Here is a 26,953-nt window from a genome sequence, read left to right as displayed (position 1 = left end):
TGGTAAGATCTTTGCTCTTCTCTGCACACACACACCAAAAAAAAAAAAAAGGACAAAGCTGGGTGTATCTTTACGTCTCAAAAGACTAGGTGGGAGGATAACATTTGAAACTATTTTAAAAGAAATGTTTTTTAAAATATGATCAGTTATTTTGACTAAACCAAATCATATTTAAAAATAAATTTCTACTAAATAAGAATTGCTCATCAAAACAAGTCATCTGGGCATGGGGAGAAATATTTTGACATAACTGTATTATGATTACCTACTCAATTTGAAAAATATTGAAGTTCTGGTAAATTCTCCCAACACTATACTTTTATCTTAAATTGGAGTGCTATGACTTACGGATGATGCCCTTTTGAAGCAGTGAGTACTAGGCAATCCTCTGAAGCTAAAGATGTTCCTATTAATGCTTGCTAGCACTAAGCTAGGTCTAGGTGAAGACAATGAGTTGGATGTGGTTATTACTTTTTAGATAACGTGGTTTTCAAGCTTTGTAATGTTGAAGAGCCCTTTCTTCAAGTAAAATCTTAACAATCACAAGAGAGTGAACCCTATAAACTTGAGCTACTTCCATCACTGGGAGCAGAGAGGAGGAAAACAGCTTTGGCTCACCGCATCTGCTTTAAGTAAGTCATCATTATCTAAAGATGACAAGTTAAGTTCAAAATATTTTTATTCCTTAATATATCTACATTATTTAGGATTGTGTTTAAGCAGTAATTTGTTATTATGCCTGTGAAAAATGTTTTTTGAATGCTTCTTTTAAAAAGGATTAAGCTTAAAATGTTTAAATACAAGTTACACACTTTAAAAAGATTTTTACAATTCAACTACACGTAAGATGATAAATGACAAATGCACTTTCTTTTTAAAGAGGCTAGAAATAAGTCACTGTTTTTATAGTTACTATAATGCACCAATATACATATGACATAAACGAAGTAAGACTTTCATTAGATTTACTATCTATGTGGCAATACAATTCAGTGTGTCACCCCTTCTTAAGACTGAGAGAAGAGTAGCGAAATGATCCAAGAACAGGAAGAGAGATGATTGCAAGAAAAAAATGTAAAGGACATGGTATATTTAGCCTGAATAAAAGTCAGAATTGACAATGATTTTTCCAAACTATGAGAAAGTTAATCGTAAGAAGGATGCTGAGTAATGTTTCTTTACTCAACCAGAGTCAGAACTGCAGGAAATGAACTTAAATTGACCTGAATCGTTTAGATAAGTCTTAAAGAACTTCCCATGACAGCAATAGAAAGTAAACTCTAAAGCAAGCTCCCAACAGAAGGTTTGGATTTTTTTAAAAATAGTTGTTGACTTTATTTGTTTGTTGTTTGAAGATATACAACAGATATCTCTTTTGGATGACTTTGCTATATGCCCTTTAAGCCTGGATTTAATAGTATCTTCATAATATCTTCATAATAATATCTTCATAATAATATCTTCATTTAGCTTCATAACTCAATATGACAAAATAGCTTACACATACACATTCCTAGGTTATTAGGTCATTTATTTAATATAAAACATTTATTGCCTCTGTGTAGGCTTTCTATATGATGCACAAGAAACAGACAAGCAAATACTGCACCTTGGGTATATGGAAAGCTATTTTACATACTAGATTTGCTGAAAATAAATGATTTAGAAATCTTTCAATTACTTGATTGAATGTGGAAAACTCCTTGTGGAAAATAATTATCAAAAAAATAAATAATTCTTTACAGTGGGAACTTTATACTTGTTTTACTAATTAGGTTATGATTTTTGTTCATACTTACCAAGTAGAAATGTTTACAAATGAGAGCTGAGGGCAAGTGCTAACAAAATTTTGAATAAGTTGTCATATGAAGGCCAAAAGCTCAGATAGGAAGGGAAAATGAGGACCAACCTAGACAGACACCTGTTTTTTGATGTTTTTACAGCTTCAATTTCTCTCCTCTGTGCACTTAGTAGTTTCCTACTCTTTTTGGGTGGCATTTTTTTTTTAACTCCATACGATTCACCTGTGCAACAGCTCCGTCCATGACCTCCATTTCTGATTAAAGATCAATCACTGGTTTGAATTGTGTGTTCTGCAATAGCATATTCTGTATGATCTTTGTAGTGGAACAGGCTGATAGGCAGCTATTACTGCAAACAGACAATGTCGATAACGAACCTCCAAATTAGAGGCTAAATTTTACATGTATTCAGGAATGGAGAAAAGTTTATTAAATATACCTTTATTTACTCCACAGAAATAATCGAACAGATAGTTGTGCATCGAATAGTCTTCTTTTTCCCACTGGCTGAACTGACACTTTCATCATATACTAAATCCCCAAGTACACTTGGGTCTGCTTCTGAACTCTCAATTCTGTACCACTTGGTTTATTTGCCTAGCACACTCTTTTAATTACCGTAAGTTTATAGTACATGTTGTGATCTGGCAAGGCGACTCTTGCTTGGGTTCTTCATGTTTCAAAATAATCATAATTTATAAGACATATTTTGCATTTTTCATTGGTGAAGGGCCTGCATTAATGCATTAACAACTGATGGGTGTAAATAAGTTCTAAAGAAACTTAAAAATGAAGTAAGGGCTTTATTTTTCAAAATCAATCATGATGAATTCTTAAAGACGTATTTAAAAAATTTTTTAATACAATGCTTAAAGGTTACTTTCCATTTAAAGTTATTACAAAATATTGGCTATATTTCCCGTATTGTACAATACACCCTCGGAAGCCTATCTTACACCCAATGGTTTGTACCTCCCACTCCTCCATGCCAATCATTATGAATTTTGACATAAGAACTTGACTGGGATGTTCAGATTAATAAGATGAAAAAGATTATACTCACTATTTATTTTCATAGGTGGATGAATGAAAACTTTCATCAAACATCACTACATAACATTTTAAACGTATTAAGACTATTCTGCATACATTTACAATCTATAACATCCAGTGTTGAAATGAGCCTCTAAAATTAATTTCTGCTTTAATGTTGTATGAATCTATGAAAACTTTTATTAACACAAACATTTTTTAGAGGTTAGAGATGAAAACTACACGAAAACTAAAAACAAGGAAAAGGTTCAAAGTTTCAAACCTCAACCACCTCTACCCTTTCCAGAGAAGAGCGTCACTGCACTCAGGGCGTGCACCTGCCCACTGATGCTCTACGCCTTCACTCCCACCTGACAGCTCTGCAGGTGGCTTGACTGTTGTTAGGCCCTTCCCCTCCCAACACCAGCAAGGAGACTGGCCAAAGAGTTAGAAATCAATCCAGAGGCGAGGCCATGCAGTAGTAGGGGATGAATTAGCTCTTTCAAAGAAACTCATTATGAACTATCCAATATTTTTGTGATAACAGTACATTTTCATAAATATTTCTAAAGTTAAATAATTTAAACTAGAGAAGATTGGTAACGGTAGTCATAATGTATAAGTTGGCTCAATGAAGGAATAAAAAGCATTCAAATTAGTTAAAAAATCAAATTTTGAGAAATAGATTGGGTGGGAAAAGAACCATAGAATAGCCTATCACACATTATTTCTTAAAAATCAGGATTTTTGGATGAATTGGGAAACTCTGATTCATTGACATCAACTAAAGAGAGAAGTCTACTTCACTTGGTAAACAGTTGCTCTCATCTTTCTTTCCATGAACGATTCAAAGATCACTTGATTCATGAAACTTCACTTTCATGTTAAGGTCTCAACTCACAACCAGTTAAATTTTGGAAACACTTTTTAAGAAGAAAAAACATTATTTAGGCTTACCATTAAGTTATTTTTCTTATAGACACTAGATGGCACTGGAGAGTAGATGAATGTAGATCCGGGCAGAGGGCATGAGCCAGGAACCCCAGGTACACTGGACCTTGAACCACATGCCTAACTTTGTTAGCATAATTCTTAGAAATAAACCTACTAAAGTCATTGTGCATTGAAAAAAGTCACACAGTTACTCTAAACTACTGTCTGTAAACTGGTTTCTAAGCTAATACACAAAGGCTATCTATGAACTTACTTTATGAATTACAAAGTGACGTATAATTAGAGATCACTAGGTTTCCAGCTTTCACAAACCCCAATTACAGGCAACACAAGAAAAACTATAGTAATGACATTATAAAACATGTTACATAGTAAGTGGAGTATGTGACTAGGTATGAAAGAGAAGACCTGTAGAAACATTAAACGGTGAATTAAGCAAAATCTTAATCATGGAAAAATCAGTTTTGCCCAACAAACATTTCAAGAGCGTCTTGTATATGTTATGTGTCAGACACTGGTATTGGTCAGAACACAAAAGCCTTCCTTTCCCAGCTCCAGATTTCTCACAAATTGCTTCTTCCTTTACTGTCCCTTCTTGTCTGTTAAGGGAGAGGCCTCCTAAGCCCTGCTCCACCACAGAGCTCATCGTCCAAGCTCTTTTCAGTGTCACCAACCCCAGCACCCCTGCCAGCCCCATCAAATGCAGGATCCCAGAGCACCTTGGCTCCTCTCTGTTCGCACGTAAGGTCCTGTGCTGTAATTAACTGCGGATTTCTTGATTTCTCCTACTGGTTGTACATTCTTTGAGGACGGGAATGATTTTTATTTATCCTTGTATGCTCAGCAATTTAGCACAGTTTTTGGTACATGGCAGGTGTCTGAAGTGGTTTGTTAAATAACACGCATGATGTAACATTTAACCAATGGAGGTTAAATTCAGACTTAGAAAGTTTAAGACTCTTGTCAAAGTCCCAAAGTGGTGAATTGGAACTCACATAATCCAACTCCAGAATCAAAATTCTTTGGAAAACTAAGCCGCTAACTGGGAAGCTTGCCTTCTCTTGCCAAGCTCTGAGACAGTGTAGACAGGAATTCTCTCTCCTGAAGGGCTGTCCCCAGTGGAGTGTAAGCACAGAAGTACAGAAAACGATTCTGGTTCATCAATGTGCCCCACAGCTAGCAACTGCCTGAACGAGGCTGGTGCTCAAAAAACAGTGTTCAGTAAATGTCCTACCAGCTTTTTAAAAAACATCATTTCAACACTGCTTTCCATTTCTTCCATTTACCGGTCTATTAGTTTTCTATCATCCTTTGCATTAAATGGAGCAATTTATATTGTCCTCAAACACTGTCCATTTTATCTAGATTTTCACATTTATTAATATAAGTATCCTCTCATAATTTGTCATTTTCACGCTATTGTTTTACTATCTTTTAAATTATCTTCAAAATGAGTGTGATAATCACATTTTATGCTTTATTTTTAGTGCTTTAATACCATTTAGGTTGTTTTCTATCATCTCCTAAACTTTCTATGTTTTCTTTAAATTTTTCTTCTCTGGTAATATGAATGTGGGTTTTAAATTCTACTAGTATAACTTTTGATGTGTTTAAATATTACTTAAATTATATTTCTCAATGCATCAATTTCAGAAATTAAATTTTTTCTACTGATTCTCACTTACGAAAAAAGAAATTAATACTTTTATACATATAAGGATGTCATAGTCCCTGCCATGTCTGTCTTAATCCTTGGTATTTATTGATATAGACTAAAAATTTTATCTCAGTCCATTTGGGTTGCATTATTATAATTTTGTCACTAAAGTATATATATTTTGTTTTGAAAGTGAGTTATTAAGAAACACTTTCTAACTATGATTCAAAATCCAGAGACAGCTTTTAAAAACATTGATAAATATCTATAATATGCTACCTTTCATGTACAAAGGAAGAAATATAAGAAAATATACATGTATCTGCTCATTGTTCAACAAAATGTTTTATTTTATTTAATATGGTTAGCTTACATTTTAGAAGTATGTCAACATCTGTTGCAAGCAATATGGCAGATTATAATTTGACACTCCTGAAAAAAACAATTTTAAAATTATTTAAAAGCTGGATAAAGTATATTTCACAAATATTTTATAACGCATTGCTGGGCTGACAAGAATGGAGGAATCCACAGAAATCTAAAAGGAAGTAGATAAAGGAACCCTGAGAGGTTAGCAAATCCCAAACTGTTTTTTTCTTGAGAGCATCAACTAAAGCCTAGATATAGAGTTGACGCTTGAACAACATGGGTTTGAACTGTGTAGATCCACTAATTTATTTCAATAAATGCCGTGGCAGTACTACACATCTGCGGCTGATTGAGTCTGCAGATGTGGACCCGTGGATACTGAGGGCCGACTGTAAAGTTATATGTGGATTTTCAACTGCATGGATGGGGCCAGGACCAGCAAAGGGCTATGGGCTCATCTTAGTTTGAAGGGTGAATATACTTACAGCTGCAAGGGGATTACAAGGAAACCAGATTATCTTGGATTTATTGCTGGAGGGAAAATAAAAATCTCCTCTGAAAAATAATAACTGCACATCATGTGGATTTGGGGCTTGAATCCATACCACTCAGTAGTCTGAAAAAAAATCTCAACTAGATAATTTAATTAAAATAGTCCTGAATTGATACTGCCTTAGGTGACTGACAAAAACAAGTACATATCCAATCTCTAGAAATATAACAGGAAAGGAACTTCAACAGCCTCAAGAATATCCATTTAAAAGGACCAAAGGAATATGGTTTATGGTTAATAAATAAAAGGCATAGGCATGTAAGTCACCATCGATGAAAGGCAGATGAAACAAAAGCCAAGAAACTAATTTCAGAAAGAATATGAAACAACACAAGAGAGGTATAGTTAGTATATTTCAAGAAATAAAAGATAAACTTGAAAATAGGTCCAGGGAACAAAAAAAAAAAAATGAAGGACTGAGACAAATCCAAAAACCACCAAAATGTAACTAATTATAGTCAATATATGGAGAGATAATATTTATCAACCTGAATCCTCCATCCAGCAAAAATATCTTTCAAGAAAGCAGGGAAAGAAAGATATATCCAGACACACAAAAATGAGAGAGTTTCACATCAGCAGATTCTCACTCAGGGAAGTTCTCTGAGACAGAAAAAAACTGATTCCAAATGTCAGACCTGAGATACAAGAAGAAATGAGAAGCAAAGGAACTGGTAATTATGCAGATACATCTAAAGAAACACCTCCATGAACTTCAGACTTCAGACAGTAGGTCTTCTTCCTAATCCAGAGAGATCACTGGGTTAAGGAAGCAACAAGGGCCCCAATACCTATGCGGAATGCATAAAAGGAAAAATACAGTGAACAGAACAGTCATTATCCCCTAAAATTATCCTCCCAGGGAGACAAGGTCTTTGCCTTCGTGAGGCTTATAGTCTAGTGAGAAAGCCAGATAAGCAAATAATCGAACAAATCACAGATAAATATGTAATTACAGGTTCAGCTAAATTCTATGCAGGAGAAGTATATGACATTAAGAAAGCATAGCAGAGTGGAATCTGACTTAGGAAGGTCAGAAAAAGCTACAGTTTTGCTATGTACCCTGCTGCTCCTAGGGTTATACTGTTAAACAGGATACACTTGGCCCCTGAGATGTGGGAGAGAAAGGAGTAATGACCCTAGAGAGAACCACATAGAGTATATTAACTGACCTGAGGGGTTTAGAATAAGGAGCCAACTAAAGCCTGAAAAGACATGGTATCCCCCCTCAATTAAGCTACAGAAGTGAACGATAAGTAAAAGTGAAAGAATTAGAATTGATACACAGAGAATTGCATTTTTGATTTTATAGATACAAAAGCGTTTTCTAAATCATCATCACGCAGAAGTATGCAAACAACGACGTGAGAAGTACAGCCAAGTGAGTAAGAGCATGGGGTTTGGGAATCTCAATCCAGGCTCCAAGAGTCAAGCACCATTGGAGGTGCCCACACTGCAGACCCAGGCCTCGAGGCGCCCGCCGCTTTTCGACCTCTGCAAACAAGGTCTCCCCGTCTCCCCATTCTCCTTCACGTGGAGAAGAAGAGGGCCAACCCACCGTGGCAGCCTCGGTTTAGGGTTCATATCATTTCTTTTCAGGTAAACAGCTAGAATGCTGAGTCCGCGATCCAGGTTTCAGTAGAGAATCTCATTGGTCCCCGTTTGGGTCCCAAACAGCTGTGGTTGAAGGTCAAGGGTCACATGAAACAAACACGGCTGCCATGGCCAACCCCTGTGGGTTGTCTGGAGATGTCGGGGAAGGAGTGATGAGATGTGAACTATCACAGTTACATGCTGATAAACATACCAGAAACCATAAAAACTATTGCAAATTATATAATAATATTCTGAAAGTAAGTCTTGATTTTCAAATAAAAATCTCAAATTTTAGAAACAAATTTTTGGAATGAAGAGGAAAGAGATCTATTTGTTATTTTAGTAGCTTAGCCATTCTAAAATACTACCAGTATGTAAAACAGAAAGTATTTACAAGTAGGAATAATATCTGAATAATTCAATTTATTAAACCCTCCTGTTAACTGTTTATGTGAAAGGCACAAGGAGAGATGCTAGGTGAATACAGAAATGAATAAGGAAAGGTCCTTGTCCTAAAGAGCTTTTAATCTTGTAACGTAGATTATCACAACGCAAGGGGAAACGAGGGCAGTGCAAATGAAGAGGATCAGTTACGAGCTAAGTCGTTCAGCCAATAAATACTTTTTGTGCAACTACTGTTGTGCTTTGCACTACTCGACTATTCGTGAATACTATTAAAAATCTCAGACTACTGTGTCTCTATTCCTATTAACGTTTTGTATAATATAAATATTATATAAATATTATAATATTATATAAATATATTATATATTTTGTGAGTTTTGATTACTCACAAAAACAAGTATCACATTGCAAAAATACATCCCAAATCTCAAATAACAATACCAAACGCACAAGAAATACACAGTAAAAGTTTGCAAAATAACGTTATAACGGAGTCTTATATATTTCAGCTATGAATATAGGTGTTACTGGTTCAGAACATTTTTCTAAAATGTTACATATGTGTTAATACCATAATAAAACTCAAATGCCAGTAATGGAATGTCTCGAAATACTTTTGCAAGTGCCTATGCAAGCTGCACTTGACAGTGGGCTGTGCTTGCAGTGAGTCAAACCAGAAACACAGGGTCTGCCTGGCCCACCAAAGACTGGACCAGGCACCCCTGGGCAGCCCCATGCCACCAAACAGTCTGAGCCATGGCCACCACAGCTCAGGAATCTATACCTAGCAACTCCATCCCTGCACTTTTAGAGTCATCTTAAAAAATACCTAAAAAATTCACATAAAACTTCTGTTCTCATTTTCTTCTACTGCAGATTGTGTGTGAAAAAAAGGGCATAGAGTGTCCCTGACATCCCAGCCCACAGTGATGAAATAACTTCTATACCAAACAGTAAGTCTAGAAATGCCATTCAGAAAATAGGATACCACAAACCAAAACCAAAACAATAAAAAATTATAAGATTTTATGCCTAAATGTCACCATGTTGGTAAAATTCCCAGCTGGTAATAACCACATATAGAAACAAAATACAAAATGAGCTTTAAGGTACTTAATTATGATACATCTATTAAGTTGTTTGTAATATAATAGTTTATCTTTTTTAAAAAGCTTATAACATTCTCTTATCTAGAGCACCTATATCTAAATTTAGATACTTACATTATTACACTCTCCAAGGAAATACAGTGCAAATCCATCAGCTTTTGTGGCTGCCAAAGTAATAAAAAAGGAAGAAACTAATCTCAATGGAAGAATATAACATGCATGAATTCTCTAAGGTGAGACCTCAAATATGAGTCTTTTGAATGGATTTGTTAGCAAAATTAACGGTCATGCAGTAAACTGAACAAAATAATTTATGGCTTTACTGAATCACATAATTAGAATATTTTCATTAGCTATTGCAATTTTTAAGATGTGACATCCTCAAATGCATACAGCAATGTACTATGTAATAATACATTTGTCAAAATGTGAATATCAGAACTATTAGAAAATATTTTTTAAATTTGAGACTTACATTTAATTTTTTAAGTATTTAAAAATAGACAAAGTGATATTCATAATACTGAATAACCAATAATATAAGCGTCAACCAGAAAGAACGATGTATATATGCTTACATATCATCAGTGAAGAGAACATAATTTAACTTGATCTTCGGTTTAATTTTTCTACTAGGAGGACTATAAAACGTTTCTTACCAATTTTAATGATGCTACTCAATTCATAGAGGAGTAGTTGGTTGTCTCCTCCTGTATCCAACCGTTGTTCTATATAGCTGTTCAGTTCGTATACGACTCCCTGCATATTTGTATCTTGATACTTTGAATAAAAAAAAAGACATAATTAAATATAATAAAATAAAAATTCCTTAGTTTGTAAAACATATTAATATTTATGGCTTTATGTTATATAATAGCTATTCATTATGCTTTTATAGAGCATGATTTAAATATTATGATCTATTATAAACACAGATTGAAAATTAAAATTGCTACAACTTACTTAGAATTATCTATAGACTCCATGCATGCCTATTTATATTAAGACATCGAATGTTACAAATTACAATTTTGTTTCTGAAGTTTTATATTGATATATGATGTATCAGGCAACTAGATCAGTAAAAACAGTTTGAAAGTTTGCTAACTGAATGAAACATCCTAATATGCTAGAAGAGCCCCCCCCCCCCATGCATCGCACCGAGTGAAACAAAGTTTATTACTCGCCACTCACTTGGGTGCACGTGGCGACCACTCTAGTCTGGCCTCAACTCTGCCACTAGAACGAGAGCAGGAGGCGCCACCGGAGCAGCGGCAGCCCCACAGCAAGCCCATGGCACGAGGCTGCACCGCGGGGCGGGGACAACAGCAGGTGGACAAAGGTCTGGGAAGAAGGTGGAAGCGAAACCGTGGCTGTGCCCGGCACTGTGTCTTCTTCAAAGGACTGAAAACAGTCTTCTAATGAGCTTCCCTGCTACAGAGCTTGCCTTCCTAAGCCTCTTCTCCAAACATCAACCATGGCGAACTTAATAAAATAAAATTCTGTGACTCTGTGGCTCAAAACAAAACATGCGCAGCCAATCCTGACAACCTACTACACGTAGGAACACTTCTAGAAACAAAAAATGCTAGACCATGAACAAAATAAAATTCCAGTCCTCAAGGAACGTACATTCCCGCTGGAAGGGAATAAGTAATCTACACGGTGTGAAGGAAGGCAGCGGTCACGATGCAGAAAGGAGAGCTGGGACGGCTGACAGTAAACGCCTTTGGAGGGAGAGGGCTACCTTTTAAATAGGATGGTCAGGGAAGGGAAGGTTCAGTGACATGAGATATAGGGACAGACTCCGATGAAACTTAGAACCCGTGAGGGCTGAAGTCTGCCCATCATCCACCACTTCTCTTGGCTTCTGACCTATTAACAGACTCAAGTTCCAGGCAGGCCCCAGAAAATGCAGTATCAAGGATGACTTGTCAAGAGATGACTATACACCAAAAGGAATGGATTAGATTTCACTAATGTATAGAAACCTCGGAAACAAAGGAGAATGGATCTCACAGGTGCTGGAATAGGCTAGGATAAAGATAATGGTGGACCAGGCAAATTTTTTATATGGGTGCACTAAGCAGAAGTACTGGCTTCTGTGTGCTAGTGCTTGCTTGGCTAAAACCTATGCCCCAACATGGCTGACATTAAATGAAGCTGAAAACCAGAACTTCCCTGGTATATATTCTAACCTTGGCAAGACTGGAATGCTAGAGTGGATTTGTCCTATACGACCCGTCTACCCAGCCCCTAGCTATATCCCACGGACACTCCCTTCATCAAGGCCATGAAAAGGACATCCCGAGGCTACACCCGCCTGGCCTGTGTGAAGAGGTCTGCGGTGTCGGCCTCGGATGACTAGGGGCACCACCGCCCTCCAACAGGGTCCCCTGCTTCACTGAGAAGATGGGATCTTGGCGTCGAGGGGACAAGAGGCAACACATAATCTCCAGAGATAAGGTGTTGTTAGCAAAATGAACAACACTGAAGCTGCTATCAGAATGACCTGGCCAGCAGAGCTCTTCGACACTGGATCAAGCACTCGATCAGTGTCCCTGGAACTGAAATAGATAGGGCGACCTACTATTTTTTCATTTGTCTGAAGAGAGAAGTTCTGGGTTAAGCGAACAAAAATCTGACTTAATTACCACAGCAGAAAGCCAGGTACCTCAATGAATTCTAGACTTGAGCCACTTCACAGAACTTCTTGAATAATGCCAGGGGAGACCAGGTCCCCTTGAGGAAGGATTTTGATTCACGGCCCAAAATTTACATTCCCCAAAGAGGTCTGCCGTCATTAAGCTGGGTAACTGTGCGCTGGGTGAAGGGGAAATTACCAGCGTGATAGTGAAAATGTGCATAAGAATCAAGAACACTTGAAATTCTGATGCCTACAAAACGTGACAGCATCGTATGGGGTCGCAAAAGCTTTTGTTGTTTCTTATCATCTGTAAAAAGATCCTATTTGAGCTATTCCAAGTTTTGAAGAACTCCAGAGAAAATATTCTACTCTAATATACCCTTTCTTCCTTACTGCTCATCAGAACCACTCATTCTATAACCGCCCCCCACCCCAAAGTCCTGGGAAAGAGCTTATCTGAGACTGAAGCCAAGAGATAGAGACTGAGTCATAATGACAGACTTTGAACCCCTAGACCCAGCCATGCAAAAGCCTTCGAGCCTAAAATTCTATCCCTAGGCATTTCTTTTTCATGAATCAATCTATTCTTCGAATACACCCTCTTTTTTGTGGGGAAGGGATACTTTAGCTAGTTTTAAGGTGGGTGTTTAGTCATTCAATAGAGGAGTCCCTATAAAAATGATATACAGACTGACCCTTTTCGCTGACAATGTAATTCTGAGAACAGGCCCTTTAAAATGACCAGAATGCAGTGCTGACATTAATGACCAGCTGTTCTCCATCTCTTCTGGACAGGAAATGGGTTGTCACACACAAGGGAGAACAAGAAGACATTTGGGGTTAGGGACAGTTTATCATGAGATTTCCTTTCAAGTCTCTGGGCTTCATTTTCTTCATTTGTGTAACACGAAGATTGAAATATATTGTCTTTAGAATACCTTTCAACAGTAACCTTCTGTGATGATCTATGACCTCAATTTTGTTGTTGTTTATATTAAGCTTCAAATTCTAATCCTGAACCTAATAGATGGGTTAGTACACCCTGTTTGCTTTGATTAGCAATGACAGTTGCATAAATCTCATAAGAGAAAAATGTTTAATTATGATTACTAAACTATACAAATGTAATATTACCTCTAAAATATGAAAGACCTACATTCATAGTTAGTGGATCATTCAAACCATAATATATTGAAAATTTTAAATTATATATAAATGTGAACACTAGGAATAATTATTATTTGGTTCTTAGCCTTATGGCCATTTTGCTGCTCATGAGCACTAACACGAGAGGGAAGGAAGAGGCAACAAGTGGAGATGAACGTCAAAAAACGCACTTCTCTTATGGAAACATGATGAAGAAAGTTTACTAAGGGATCAATTCCATTCAGTTGAATAAACTTTCAATTCTATGTCTTGACTAATAGAAAATTACAATAGTATATTAATGAAGTTGTTAAGAACTTGTATTTGCACAGCATTTTTAACTTCACAAAGTCCTTTCACGACTGGCTTTATTAAAAGAACCCATATAAAGTATATACTGAGTATCACTGAGACATTCCTCAATCAAGATGAGTTAGAACTCTAAGGTACAATGAGTTGGGCGGTATAAACCTTAGAATCAAACTGGACATGGCCAACCTCATTTTCTGTTCTACGCTGGTTTTCATGCAGTACTTGCTTTTCATTAGAGCAACCACTAAAAAAATGGATTTGCAGAGATATGACTTCATTGACAGGACTGTAGTGACCTAACATTAAAACTGGGAACTATGTCAGGTTACTATTGAAACTGTGAGCTCCAGCAAGCTCTGACAGACGGTGTTGTTTCCCATGAAACTGTAGTATGTCCTAAATCATCCCTGTGGGTTTGTTGTGGTGCCTAACGGCATTTGGAACACAATTTGGGAAGCAGGGGAACAGCCACTCTTTCACCCAGAGGGAAATAGTATTTTATGAGACACAGTGGTAATGAATGGAGAAGTATTAACCCTTGGTTCAGAAAGACAGCTGAGACCTGGTCTCACCAGAAGAGTAAATGTCCTCAGACTTGCTAAAGTGAATTAGGTGTTTAAACACAGATTGGAAGACCACTTCACTGCAAGAGTTTAGAGGCAGTTCAAGAATGAAATGGGAGAGAGAACAAGATGAAGTCTGTGATGCCTGCTGGACCCAAGAGCCCATGACTCCGTGAAGGGTCACTGACATATCTTGAAGCACTGTTAACAAACACACTAGAAAACAGAGTGAGATGGGTGTTAAGTTGGATAAATACTTAAAAGCATGCAAAATAAGCTCTTAGTTTCCAGTATAAAGCTCAATGTTTGAATAATATCTTCTCATCATCATTCTTTAGATTTTTCCTGTTTCTTTTTTAAATTCACCTTTTTTAAAAAAATAACTTTTTGTTTTGACATAATTTCAAACCTACAGAAAACTCTAAGACTAGTACAAGAAACTCCTGCATACCAACAATTATTTACATTTTGTCATATTTGCCTTATCCTCTTGGTAAATTCTTTCCCTCGCTTCCTCCCTCCCTCCTTCTTTTCCTTCCTTCCTTTCCTCCCTCCCTCCTTCCTTCTTCTTCTTCTTCTCCTTCTCCTTCTCCTCCTTCTTTTTCTCCTTCTCCTTCTTCTTTCTCTCTCTCGCTCCGTCTTTTCTATCTGTCTGTCTATACACACACACATATATACACACAACAGTAATGAATATTTTTTTCTGAATATTTGAGAACAAGTTGGTATGCTCCTTTTACCCAAACCTTCAGTATATACTCCGTAAGAAAAAGAATATTAAGAGAATACACTGAATTTGTACACTGAATGTGAGAGACATAGTTACAATGCAGTTATCATAATCAGAAAAATTAACATCGCTACAACAATATTAGCTAATTAAAAATTCACATTCACAGAGAATAAACATGTGGACACCAAGGGGGGAAATTGGGGGGGTGGTGGTGGGATGAACTGGGAGATTGGGATTGACATGTATACACTAATATGTATAAAATAGATGACCAATAAGAACCTGCTGTATAAAAAATAAATTAAATTAAAATTTAAAAAATTCACATTCAAATTTCATACCTTGTCCCAATAATGTCTTTATAATTATCCCCTGCTCAGTGGTCCAGGTTTGAACTCCAGATCATATATGGCATCTGGTTGTCGTGTCTTTTTGGTATACTTTAATGTGGAACAATTCCACAGCCTTTCTGTGTTCAAGCCTTTCTTGAACTTGATGTTTTTGAAGAATATGGGCCAATTTTGATTTGTCTGATATTTTCTCAAGATTAGATTCAGGTTCTGTGTTTTTGGCAACAATACAATGAGGTGATGAAGCTAGAATACTATCAACCATCCTACATTTGCTATTTGGCGTTCTACTGGGAAGAAGAGCTTTCTGTTTTCCCTCATTCATTCATTTACATGAGCCTGGACTCACAGATGCTTATTTTATTCAACATGTGTAATTAATATTAATTAATACTGTTATACATGCATTTTAATGCTCAAATTGTCCCAGATTTGACCAATGGGAAGCCCTTTAAGATATCTCTTATGCCCTTTTGAAAAATTTTCATGATGCTTTCAAGACTTTCTTACTTTCTCATCAAATATTTTGCTAGCGCTTGAAACAGCCATTTCTGTTTCTCAAAAGAAGTCCTAGATCCTTTTAGTGGCAAATGATATTTAAAATCTAAGAGCTGGAGCTATATGTGCCCACTGCTGTCACTGCTTCTAGGCTTCTCAACAACACAAATATAATGTATATATATGAGAGGGCCTTATGTAAATATATATATATACATATATACAAATATGTAATTCTTTACTTATTTATTTATAAATACATGTAGAGTAAAAGATTAAAAACTATGAGTTCTTACTGATACTTTCAATTTCAACCAAACACCACAGTGTACACATTCTAATATTCCCCATTTCTATATCTGTACTTCCTCACCCAACAATGAAATATCTTACTGCCAATGACTATAACATATTTACATATTTTCTCAAGCCTAGAACATAACGGAAGTAGTTTCAGAATTGTTAAGCCATGTCATTGAAAATAGCAAACCTACTAACTAGTTGTCAATATATTTTAGATTTTTAGGTAAATGTAAGAAATACTAAAATATACAAAAATGAAATGTACAATTCATTAAGTTTTGACAAACGGATACATTCTTGTAACATATACACTAATTAAGACACACAAAATCACCATACAGTAATTAGTTGCATTTCTATTCACAGACTATCTGAAAAAGAAATCAAAATAACAATCTCATTTACAATAGTATGAAAAAGAATAAAATAATTAAGAATAAATTTAACCAAGGTGGTAAAAGATCTGTATGCTAAAAATTATAAAACATTGATGAATGAAATACAAGAAAGCACAAATAAATGAAAAGATACCCCCATACTCATGAATTTGAAGAATTAATATTGTTAAAATGTCAGTGGTATCCAAAGTGATCTACAGATTCAATGCAATCCTTATCAAAATTCCAGTGGCATTTTTCCTAGAAATAGAACAAACAATCCTAAGATTGTATGGAACCACAAGAGGCCCTGAATAGCAAAAGCAATCTTGAGAAAGAAGAAAAAAGGTGGAAGCATCACACGTCCTGATTTCAAACTATATTATAAAGCTATAGTAATCAGAACAGTATAGTACTGACATAAAAACAGACACTTACCAAATGGAACAGAATAGAGAGCCCAGAAATAAATCCATGCATATAAGGTCAACTACTCTTTAACAAGGGCAACAAGAATACACAGCATTGAAAGGATAGTCACTTCAATAAATGTTGATGGGAAAACTGGATATTCACATACAAGAGAATGAAATTGGACCCTTATCGTATGCCATACACAAAAATCAACTAGAAATAAAGACTTAAATGTAAGACCTGAATACTGTATTGCATACCTGAAATATGCTAAGAGTAGATCTTCAGCATTCTCACCACACACAAGAAAAGAAAAAAGTAACTATGTGAGTGATGACTGTATTAATTAACTTGATTGTGGTAATCATGTTACAACATATATCAAATCATCACCCTGTATACTTTAGACATATACAATTATTATTTGTCAAAAAAAGAAAAAGAAAATAATTTTTTAAATAAATGTAATTTAAAAAATAAATAATAAACATCTCAGCAATAATAATAAAGGTATAGAACATTTCATCTTTCTATAAAGTCCCTCCCATGGTCCTTCTTAATTAACCATTTTCCCACTAGAGTGGTGCCTGTTTTAAGAATTTTATGTAAATGGAATCACACAACATGAACTGTTTTGAACCTTGCTTTATTTGTTCAACATAGTATTACTGATATTCATCCATGGTGGTGTGTGTTCCAGTAGCTTGTTCCTTTCTATTTCTGGTAGCATCTGTTGTATAAATATACCACCAATTGTTTATCTGTTCTACTATTGTTGGATATCTGGGATGTTTCTGTTTCCAGCTTTGGAATATTGGGAATAAAGCTGTTATGAACATTCTTGTAGAAGTCATTTTGTGAACACCGGTTTTCAATTATATTAAAATAAAGGCCATATATGACAAACCAACAGCTAACATCATACTCAGTGATGAAAAGATGAAAGCATTTCCTCTAAGATCAGGAACAAGACAAGGATGTCCACTCTCGCCACTTTTATTTAACATGTTTTTGGAAGTCCTAACCACAGCAGTCAGAGAAGAAAAAGAAATAAAAGGAATACAAATTGGAAAGGAAGAAGTAAAAATGTCACTGTTTGCAGATGACATGATACTATACGTAGAAAATCCTAAAGACACCATCAGAAAAGTACTAGAGCTCATCGATGAATTTGGTAAAGTTGCAGGATACAAAATTAACATACAGAAATCCGTTACATTTCTATACACTAACAATGAACTATCAGAAAGAGAAATTAAGGAAACAATCTCATTTATCACCACATCAAAAAGAATAAAATACCTAGGAATAAACCTATCTAAGAAGGCAAAAGACCTGTACTCGGAAAACTATAAGACACTGATGAAAGAAATTTAAGAAGACACAAACAGTTGGAAAGATAAACAGTGTTCTTGGATTGGAAAAATCAATAATGTTAAAATGACCATACGTCCCAAGGCAATCTACAGATTCAGTGCAATCCCTATCAAAATACCAATGGCATTTTTCACAGAACTAGAACAAATAGTTTAAAAATTTGTATGGAAACACAAAAGACCTCGAATAGCCAAAACAATCTTGAGAAAAAGAACAGGGCTGGAGGAGTAATGCTTCCCCACTTCAGACTACACTACAAAGCCACAGTAATCAAAACAGTATGATACTGGCACAAAAACAGACACATAGATCAATGAAACAGAATAGAGAGCCCAGAAATGAGCCCACACTTATATGGGTAATTAATCTATGACAAAGGAGGCCAGAATATACAATGGAGCTAAGACAGTCTCTTCAGTAAGTGGTGTTGGGAAAACTGGACAGCTACATGTAAAAGAATGAAATCAGAACATTCTCTGACACTATACACAAAAATAAGCTCAAAATGGATTAAAGACCTAAATGTAAGACCAGATACCAGAAAACTCCTAGAGGAAAACATAGGCAGAACACTCTGACATAAATCACAGCAATATTTTTTGGATCTCTTAGAGCAAAGGAAACAAAAGCAAAAATAAACAAATGGGACCTAATTAAACTTAAAAGCTTTTGCACAGCAAAGGATATCATTGACAAAACAAAAAGACAACTTACTGAATGGGAGAAGATATTTTCAAATGATATGATTGATATGGGGTTAACATCCAACATACATAAACAGCTCATGCAACTCAACATGAAAAAAAAAAACTGATTAAAAATTGGGCAGAAGAAGTGAATAGTCACTTTTCTAAAGAGGAAATGCAGATGGCCAAGAGGCACATGAAAAGATGCTCAACATCACTAATCATCAGGGAAATGCAAATCAAAACCACAGTGAGATATTACCTCACACTTGTCAGAATGGCTATCATCAAAAAACACAAATAACAAATGTTGGTGAAAAGCGAACTCTTGTGCACTGCTGGTGGGAATGTAAATTGGTGTAGCCACTGTGGAAAACAGTATGGAGGTTTCTCAAAAAACTAAAAATAAAACCACCTTATGACCCAGCAATGCCATTCCTGGGTATATATCCAAAAAACCCCAAAAACACTAATTCAAAAAGATACATGTACCCCAATGTTCATAGCAGCATTATTTACAATTGCCAAGATATGGAAGCAACCTAAGTGTCCATCAACAGAAGAATGGATAAAGAAGATGTGTTATATATATACAATGGAGTACTACTCAGCCATAAAAAAGAAGTAAATTTTGCCATTTGCAGCAACATGGATGGACTTGGAGAGCATTATGTTAAGTGAAATAAGAAATAGAAAGACAAATACTGTATGATATCATATGTGGAATCTAAAAGATACAACTAGTGAATAAAATGAAAAAGAAGCAGACTCACAGATATAGAGAACAAATTAATGGTCACCAGTGGGGAGAGGGAAATGGGGAAGGGCAATACAGGGGTAGAGGATTAAGAGGTACAAGCTATTATATTACATATAAAATAAGCTACAAGAATATGTTGTACAACATGGAGAATATAGCCAATATTTTATAACAACTATAAATGAAGTATCACCTTTAAAAATTGTTAATCACTAAACTGTATACCTGTAACTTATATAATATTGTATAGCAACTATACTTCAATAAAAAATAAATTTTTTAAAAAGTAATACTTAATTCTCAGAAAAAAATAGAAACAAAATTATACTAGGCAAATACATGACAGGGATATTCCTGGGTCAAAAAGTAAATGCATGTTTACCTTGACAGGAAAGTGGCAAACATTTTTCAATGTTATATATTAAAGATCAAGTTATCAAAATGATTTGAGTATTTTAGAGGAAAATAAATTACAAATATAGGTCATTTATTTCACACAAACACCACAGGCAGAAGAATTCTAACTATTCTAAGGATAAGCAATCGCAATGAACAGTTAAGGAAAACTGTGGCCTCAAGGGCATCGTGGGAGAAAAAGAGGACAGGGCTAGGAAAGAGGGTGCTACTGACCCTTTTGCAAATGCTTATTTTAAAAGTTTAAAAGTCCTCAACAGCAAGCAAGGGATTAATAGATATTCATCCTGAGCCTATCCTAACACTAAGGAGAAGCTGCCTCGCTTGTCCCGCCACATAACTGAGCGCAGAGGGAAGGCTACGCGTGGCGCTGGTTCAAAGTGCTGTGCAGGGGGAAGATGTGGTTTGTGAGCAGCAGACTTCACAGGTTCAGAGGAAGCGTCTTACGAAGAGCTACGAAGGATGGAGAAAACTGGAGGAAGGCAGAAGAGCAACAAGTAGGACATGAGGACAGAATGATCACAGCTTACACTCAGGAAAGATAGTGAATTCACGTTAAAAGTGGTGAAAGCAAGCAGGCTGAGAGTCTATAAATGAGTGAGGCATTCTTTTGAAAACACATTATCAGCTCAAGCCAAGGACAGAAATAATAAACACTAATATTCCTAAAGAACACTTAAGTTTTCAAAGGACTATTATTAACTAATTTAACTTAGGGCAAAAAGGTCCATGAGATGAAAGGGCTTTTCATAATAAAAATTTAATTTAGGAAGAATGACTCCAGGAGCTAAAATAGTTTCAAATCACTCAAGTAGTAAACATTTCTGATACGTTTAAGACTGCTAATAGAAAACAAATTAAGTTATCAGGAGAAGATGAACAAAGAGAAGGTTAGAGAAACAAAAGATGTATCTAAGGGCTTTACCCAGTAGGTATATTTCTGAATGTCGCAAGTAAATAAGTCTTTTTAAACAAATATTTATTCACCAACGTGTCAAGCACTATTATAAGTATCAGATAAGGCTCTAACACTCACGGAATTTAAATCCCAGTGAGGAGAAAGTGATAAACAAGAAAATATCAGCTTGTGATAACATCTATGGCAAAAATCAAACATTATTTATGACTTTGTTGCCACCTTTAATGTAATAAAATGCGATCTAGGAGAAACTGGATTTTATGCACAACTACTCTTTGGCTGGATCATTACTATTTTCGTTTTTCATTCAATAAGGAAATGTGCACAAAACAATGGCCTTTAATTAGCCTTTGGTTCTGTGGCCAAGACCAAACTCTACTAAGACCAAACAGCTTAATACAGTTTCTCCATTGTTAATACTTTTCAACATCTATATTCTAAAATAAAGTTGTGGTTGCCAAGAATGGTCTTAAAAAACAGGTAATAATTTAAAATCTTGTGAAAGAAGAACGTGTTCAGTTCCCATTTTTTAAAAGAATTATCATAGTGGTTTGATACTGTTTTTAATCACCACCATCATGATTAATAGGATCTGTATTCTTCTATACATCACTCATATCATTTTATTATCATTGATCAGGAACAAACTTTAATAGATGATTGGTATGTTTAATTTATTGTTAAGATTATGGGTTTCATCCTTAGTACAAGCAAACAAAAATCACTATCTTTGGCCACCGTTTTCCAGTATGTAAATAGAATGAAATATTTTCGTATAGCAGATTGATGCATTCAGTTACATAGGGAAATATTTTGCAACTAATTCTCTCAGGAAACCGAGGTGCTTAGAACTGATACTCCACACAGGTTTCTATGGCTATACTTAATAACTAGCGGCAAAGCCTGTGAAATGAAATTTAGCTAAAACGAACAATGCCATGCTTTATAAGAAATTTTCTTTTGGGTTTCCACAAAACTCAAGTTGGAGTGCCTGAAGCTATTTTGACCTGTGTGATATGGAAAACACAGACTCTGCTTGCAGGCTTCCAGCCAGTATTCCTCGGGAAAGTGGGTGATTTTCCATCAGGGTGAGAAATACTTGTTGGGCTCTTTGATATTTAAAATTCAAAATGCCAGAATTTCACTTTACCTGATAGGAACGTTACACATCTCTGCCCGCTCTGGCTTCTCCGTCCCACAGATATGCTGATAATCAATGGGACGGTGACCTGCCTGTCCTCTAGGGCCTTGTTTCTAAGTATCATATTCAACTGTCCAAACCCCACCTCTTAGCCAAAGCCTGATTAAAGTAAATTATATATAGGGAGATTTTAGAAGACATGCTTTCTGTCTGCTTCTCCACACATTCTAACTTCTATCCTTGTGCCACAGCACATGAGCCCCGTGATTATCAACTGGAGGCGGGGTATAGGTAACATGAAAAATTACTCCAGATAATTCTACCATGTGTCTACCTACTCTCGCTGTTTGTATATCACCTTCACTTACTGAACAGTGAACCACATTTTAACAGTATGTCTTTGAAACTTACTAAAGATGGATGTAAGATTATATAAACAGATTTGCGCTTTTATGAAATTTAGTAATGATAATAAAAACTTTGTCCTTAAGAATAATTGATTGGTATCCTTCCCTAAGAGATGCAAAAATAAATAAAGGATACCTTATTTAAATTGGAGTCAGTTAAGGGCAGAAGGGGGGAACTCTCATGCAGACCCCAAACAGGAAGAGACTACCTTGCATCTCCAACTGGGAGAAGGCTGCTTACTGCCTAACTACCCAGTAGAAGAAAAGAAAATCTTCACCCCGCCCAGGCACAGCCCCGCCAACAAGAGACTGTCACAACTCAGCCAATGAAAAGACACTACACTCTGAACTCCCAGTTTCCTCCAGTGGACTCCTTGCTTATTAAGAGCCCCACCAAACTGCCCCTTTTCCTCTGTAAAAGACCATTCCTCTTCTTTGTCTGGACTTGCTTATAGTCTTTGCTATAACATTCTTATCCCAAATTGCAATTCTTTGCCACTCCTGAAAAAAAACATACCTTGCTGGTAAAATAACTGTCTTTTATTTTTAAGGTCAACTTCACATAAGTGAAGCAACCTACTTTGGTTCAGTTTCACATAACTGGAAGTTAACAGCCTGCTTATTCATAGAAAAGTACTGACTATTCCAATTTTTATTTCTCCTCTTCTGTTTCTTCCTCTATTTTGTTTCTTTGGTTATATTTGTTTTCTGATAACCAATTAAAAATTCTTTTTAAGACTGATATGGTATAAAAAGAAATTGAAAGTGAGTAAATGGGAATTAGTTGCGAAGGAAAAGACTTGATGGGTACTGGGGAGGCTGCCGAAGGTGGGTGAGGCCCCTTGAGCACCCAAGGATTGTGCAGCAACCAACTTGCCCCACTGTCCCAAATCATCACGTTTTCTCTCTCTACTGGATTATTTCCATTAGTACATTTCTGTTGTCATTTATCCCATTTTAAAAAAGATAAACCAAACATTTTAAAAAGAAAATATCTCAGGGGTGGAGAGTGGAAAGTGGTCAAAAGATACAAACTTTCAGTTATAAAATAAATAAGCTCTGGGGATATAATGCACAGCATCGTGACCATAATTAATAAGACTGTATTGGATATTTGAAACTTGCTAAAGGGAGTAAATCTTACAGTTCTCACCACAAGGAAAAAGACATTTATAACTATGTGTGGTGATGGACGTTAACTAGACCTATTGTGATGATAATTTCACACTATGCACATATATTGAATCATTATGTTGTACACCTGAAACTAACGAAAGATTATGTGTCAATTATATCTCAAGAAAAATATCTCAACTCCCTATTTAGCTACCACCCTATTTCTCTTCTCTCTTTTAAGGCAAGACTCCGTAAAACAACTGTGTATATTTGCTGCCTACAATTTCTCTTCTTCCTCTCCATCTCCCTCCCTCTCCCTCTCCCTCCCTCCCTCTCTCTCTCTCTCTCAAACTCAACCTAATCTCTCCAGTGAAACAGCTCTTACTGAAGTCACCAATGACTCCACATTGCCAAATCCAGTTGTCAACTCTCAGGCTTCATGACCTTTGAAATACAGGCAGCATTTAACACACCAGTGATTATTCTCTCTGTCTTGACATAATTTCTCCTCCTTGCCAGGATGCATACACTCCTGGTCCTCCTCTTGCCCCTTGGACACCTCTTTTCAGTCTCTGTAGGTCTTCCCATCTCAGACTTCTAAATGTTCTGTGTCAGGGCTGGCCTTTGGCTTTTATCCTCTCTTCTCAAACCACACGCACTTCCTAGGTGATCTCGTCCAGCCTCACCACTTTACATACCACCCTACATGCTGATGATTCTTAACTCATCCATATTATTAAGCCTTCTCAGATTTACATCTCTAATTCAGATCATTTCCCTATACTCCAGACTCAAATATCCAGCCAACTACTTAACACCTCTATTTAGAAATCTACTCGGTATCTCAGACTTAGCACATCTGAGACTAAGCACCCAGTAGTGACCTCTGTTTCCCCCTCCTCCACACACACCTTGACCTGCCCCTCTGGCAAACACTCCCATCTAAGTAATAGCAACTCACCCTTCCATCTGCTCAGGCAAAACCTCGACGCAATCATTTCTCTTTTTTGTCTTTTTTTATACCAGACATCTGATTAATCGGCAGTTCTTGTTCACTCTACCTTCCAAAGATACGTAGAATTCAGTCTACCAAATCCAAACACTTCTCCCCACCTCCATCATCGTCAGCCGGGTCCAAGCCATCTTCATCTCTTACCAGGATTACTGCACTAGCCTTCTACCTGCCACCACCCTTGGCAATGAAAGTGCTGCTGAATTTATCAAGATTTCTGCACTTATGTTTGCACTAGTAAAACTGGTCAATACTTTTTCTATTTTGTATAATGCTCTAATTTTTGTTTCAGGAATAAAATTCTGTCTTGAGTGAGATAAGTAATTTTCTTAGCTTTGGAAATACATACTTCATATTATGTAGGAATTTTCTCCTTTTTTATGTTTGGTGGAATTATCCAGTAAAAGCTTTTGGGTATCATGCCATTTTAGGGGGTCTTTTACTAACTTTTCAGTTTTTTTCATTGGTTAACAATATATTTAGGTCTCTTAACTCTTTTTCAGTCAATTTTAATAATTTATAATTTCCTTAAAATTTCCCATTACATCTAATTTTTCAAATGCATTAGTATCTACTATTCCTTATTAAATTATTAATATTCGCCCTGTTGCCTGTACTTAGTTATCTTTCCTTTCGCATTCCTTAATATTTGTTATTTTCTTACTTCTTGAATAGATTGCCAAACACAGCCTATTTTATTGATCTATTTAAGAAAATATCTTTTTCACTATTAATCAAGCCTGTATTTTAAATTGTGGGCCATTAATTTCTTTTCATTAATTCCCTCTGCTTTTAAAAAGTTTATCTTTGGTGTTCTAAAAATGAATATAAGAATATAAATTTTCATCCTATTATGGCTGCATACCTTAGGTTTGGTAGATTTTGTCCCCATTTTACATTTGAGCCTTTTAAAAGTTATTTTTTTAAAAGGTCACCCAGATGAAGAGTGGCAAAGTAGAAATTCAAATCTAAGTGTGATTTACACTATACCAGAGAAGTTCTTTTGAATGTATCACACAAAGACATAGAGATGCAATTCACACAAAAAGAAACATAGTTAACATATGGCAATATGTTTATTTGCTTTAAATAAAAATATTAAAATAACGGCATGCCATTTACACAAGACGAGATATAATTGCTGATTAAATTGGGTTAAAATGAAACCTTAAATTGGAACAATAATTTGATAAACCAACTTAACAATGTATATTAATTGTCATAAAATATTTGTGTCCTTTGACCAAGTAGCCTCGAATCAGTGTTTTTCCTCAGGACATATTTCATCAGACTAAAACTGCTATATAAAAATTAGAATATAATGAAACATATCTACAGCATTTTGAGGGACAAAGACGGTACCCAAGAATTCTGGACCTGGCTAAATTTGTCATATTCTAGCACTCAGCACCCAAATACTCTTCTTATCTTGTTTTCTCTCTCTTTTCCTGTCAGAAGCTGGAACCACTTAACAACAACAACAACAATAATAGTAAAATAAACGATTAACTTTGCTGACTAGATGAAAACAAATGACACAGATAATGACAGACACCACATCCCTCTAGATCCCCTCCTGCCTCAACCTCTCTGACCAGGGCTCTTTCCTGCACTCGTTCAGTTCTGGCCCAGATGACCTCCTTCTGTAACGTGAACCTTCCTGCCTCTGGGCCCTTGCACTTGCCGTGCCATCTGCCTGAAGTGTTCTTCCCGCAGTTCTCAGCATGGTTCCCTCCTTCATCTCCCATAATATTTCCTCAATTACCCTGGTAAGCCATCCCTGGCTGCACACTCACACCCCTAGCACCACATCCTCTGTCCTGGCTTTGTCTCTACAGTAAGTCCACTCCTAATCCACCATCACTCTCTATCAGCTCATTCTGCTTTATTCTTCTATGTACTTATCATAATATTTATCACTGCCTGATATGTATAAATTTAAAAAAACTTTCAACTGTCTCCACCACCACCTTCCATACTATGATAACTGGAATACTGCTTTGCACTGTATCCCTAAAACCTAGAACAGTGCCTGGCATATAAGTGCCCAAGAAATATTTGTCTATGGAATGGCAGGGAAGGAGGAGGACATGGAGAGAGGGAGGGATGGAAGGAGAAAGAGAGGAAGAAAGAGGGGACGGAGAAAGGGCTCAGGACTTATAGATCTGACTTGACTTCATGGAAAAAATATCTTCCATTTCTGGATCAATAACCAGAAATGTCCTATAGTGTCTTGGAAAAGCTAATTCTCCCTAAACTCTATTACAGATACATAGTTTCCGAGGGCTACCTGGCCTACCT

The 26,953-nt window shown here is 36.1% G+C and overlaps 1 protein-coding gene across 1 annotated transcript in view; it reads right to left on the bottom strand.

Moving 5' to 3' along the window:
* The window catches only part of PDE10A (phosphodiesterase 10A), a 587,420-nt gene that overhangs the window by 80,368 nt on the left and 480,099 nt on the right, over window positions 1–26,953 (bottom strand). Inside the window, 2 exon segments of the mRNA XM_068550956.1 lie at window positions 9,592–9,641; window positions 10,137–10,257. Coding sequence (XP_068407057.1) covers window positions 9,592–9,641; window positions 10,137–10,257 — 171 coding nt within the window.

The sequence above is a fragment of the Eschrichtius robustus genome, chromosome 9 (genome assembly GCF_028021215.1).
Source record: "Eschrichtius robustus isolate mEscRob2 chromosome 9, mEscRob2.pri, whole genome shotgun sequence".
Classification (NCBI taxonomy): domain Eukaryota; kingdom Metazoa; phylum Chordata; class Mammalia; order Artiodactyla; family Eschrichtiidae; genus Eschrichtius; species Eschrichtius robustus.
The sequence above is the reverse complement of the archived record's forward strand: the minus strand, read 5'-3'. Positions and strand labels throughout refer to the sequence as shown.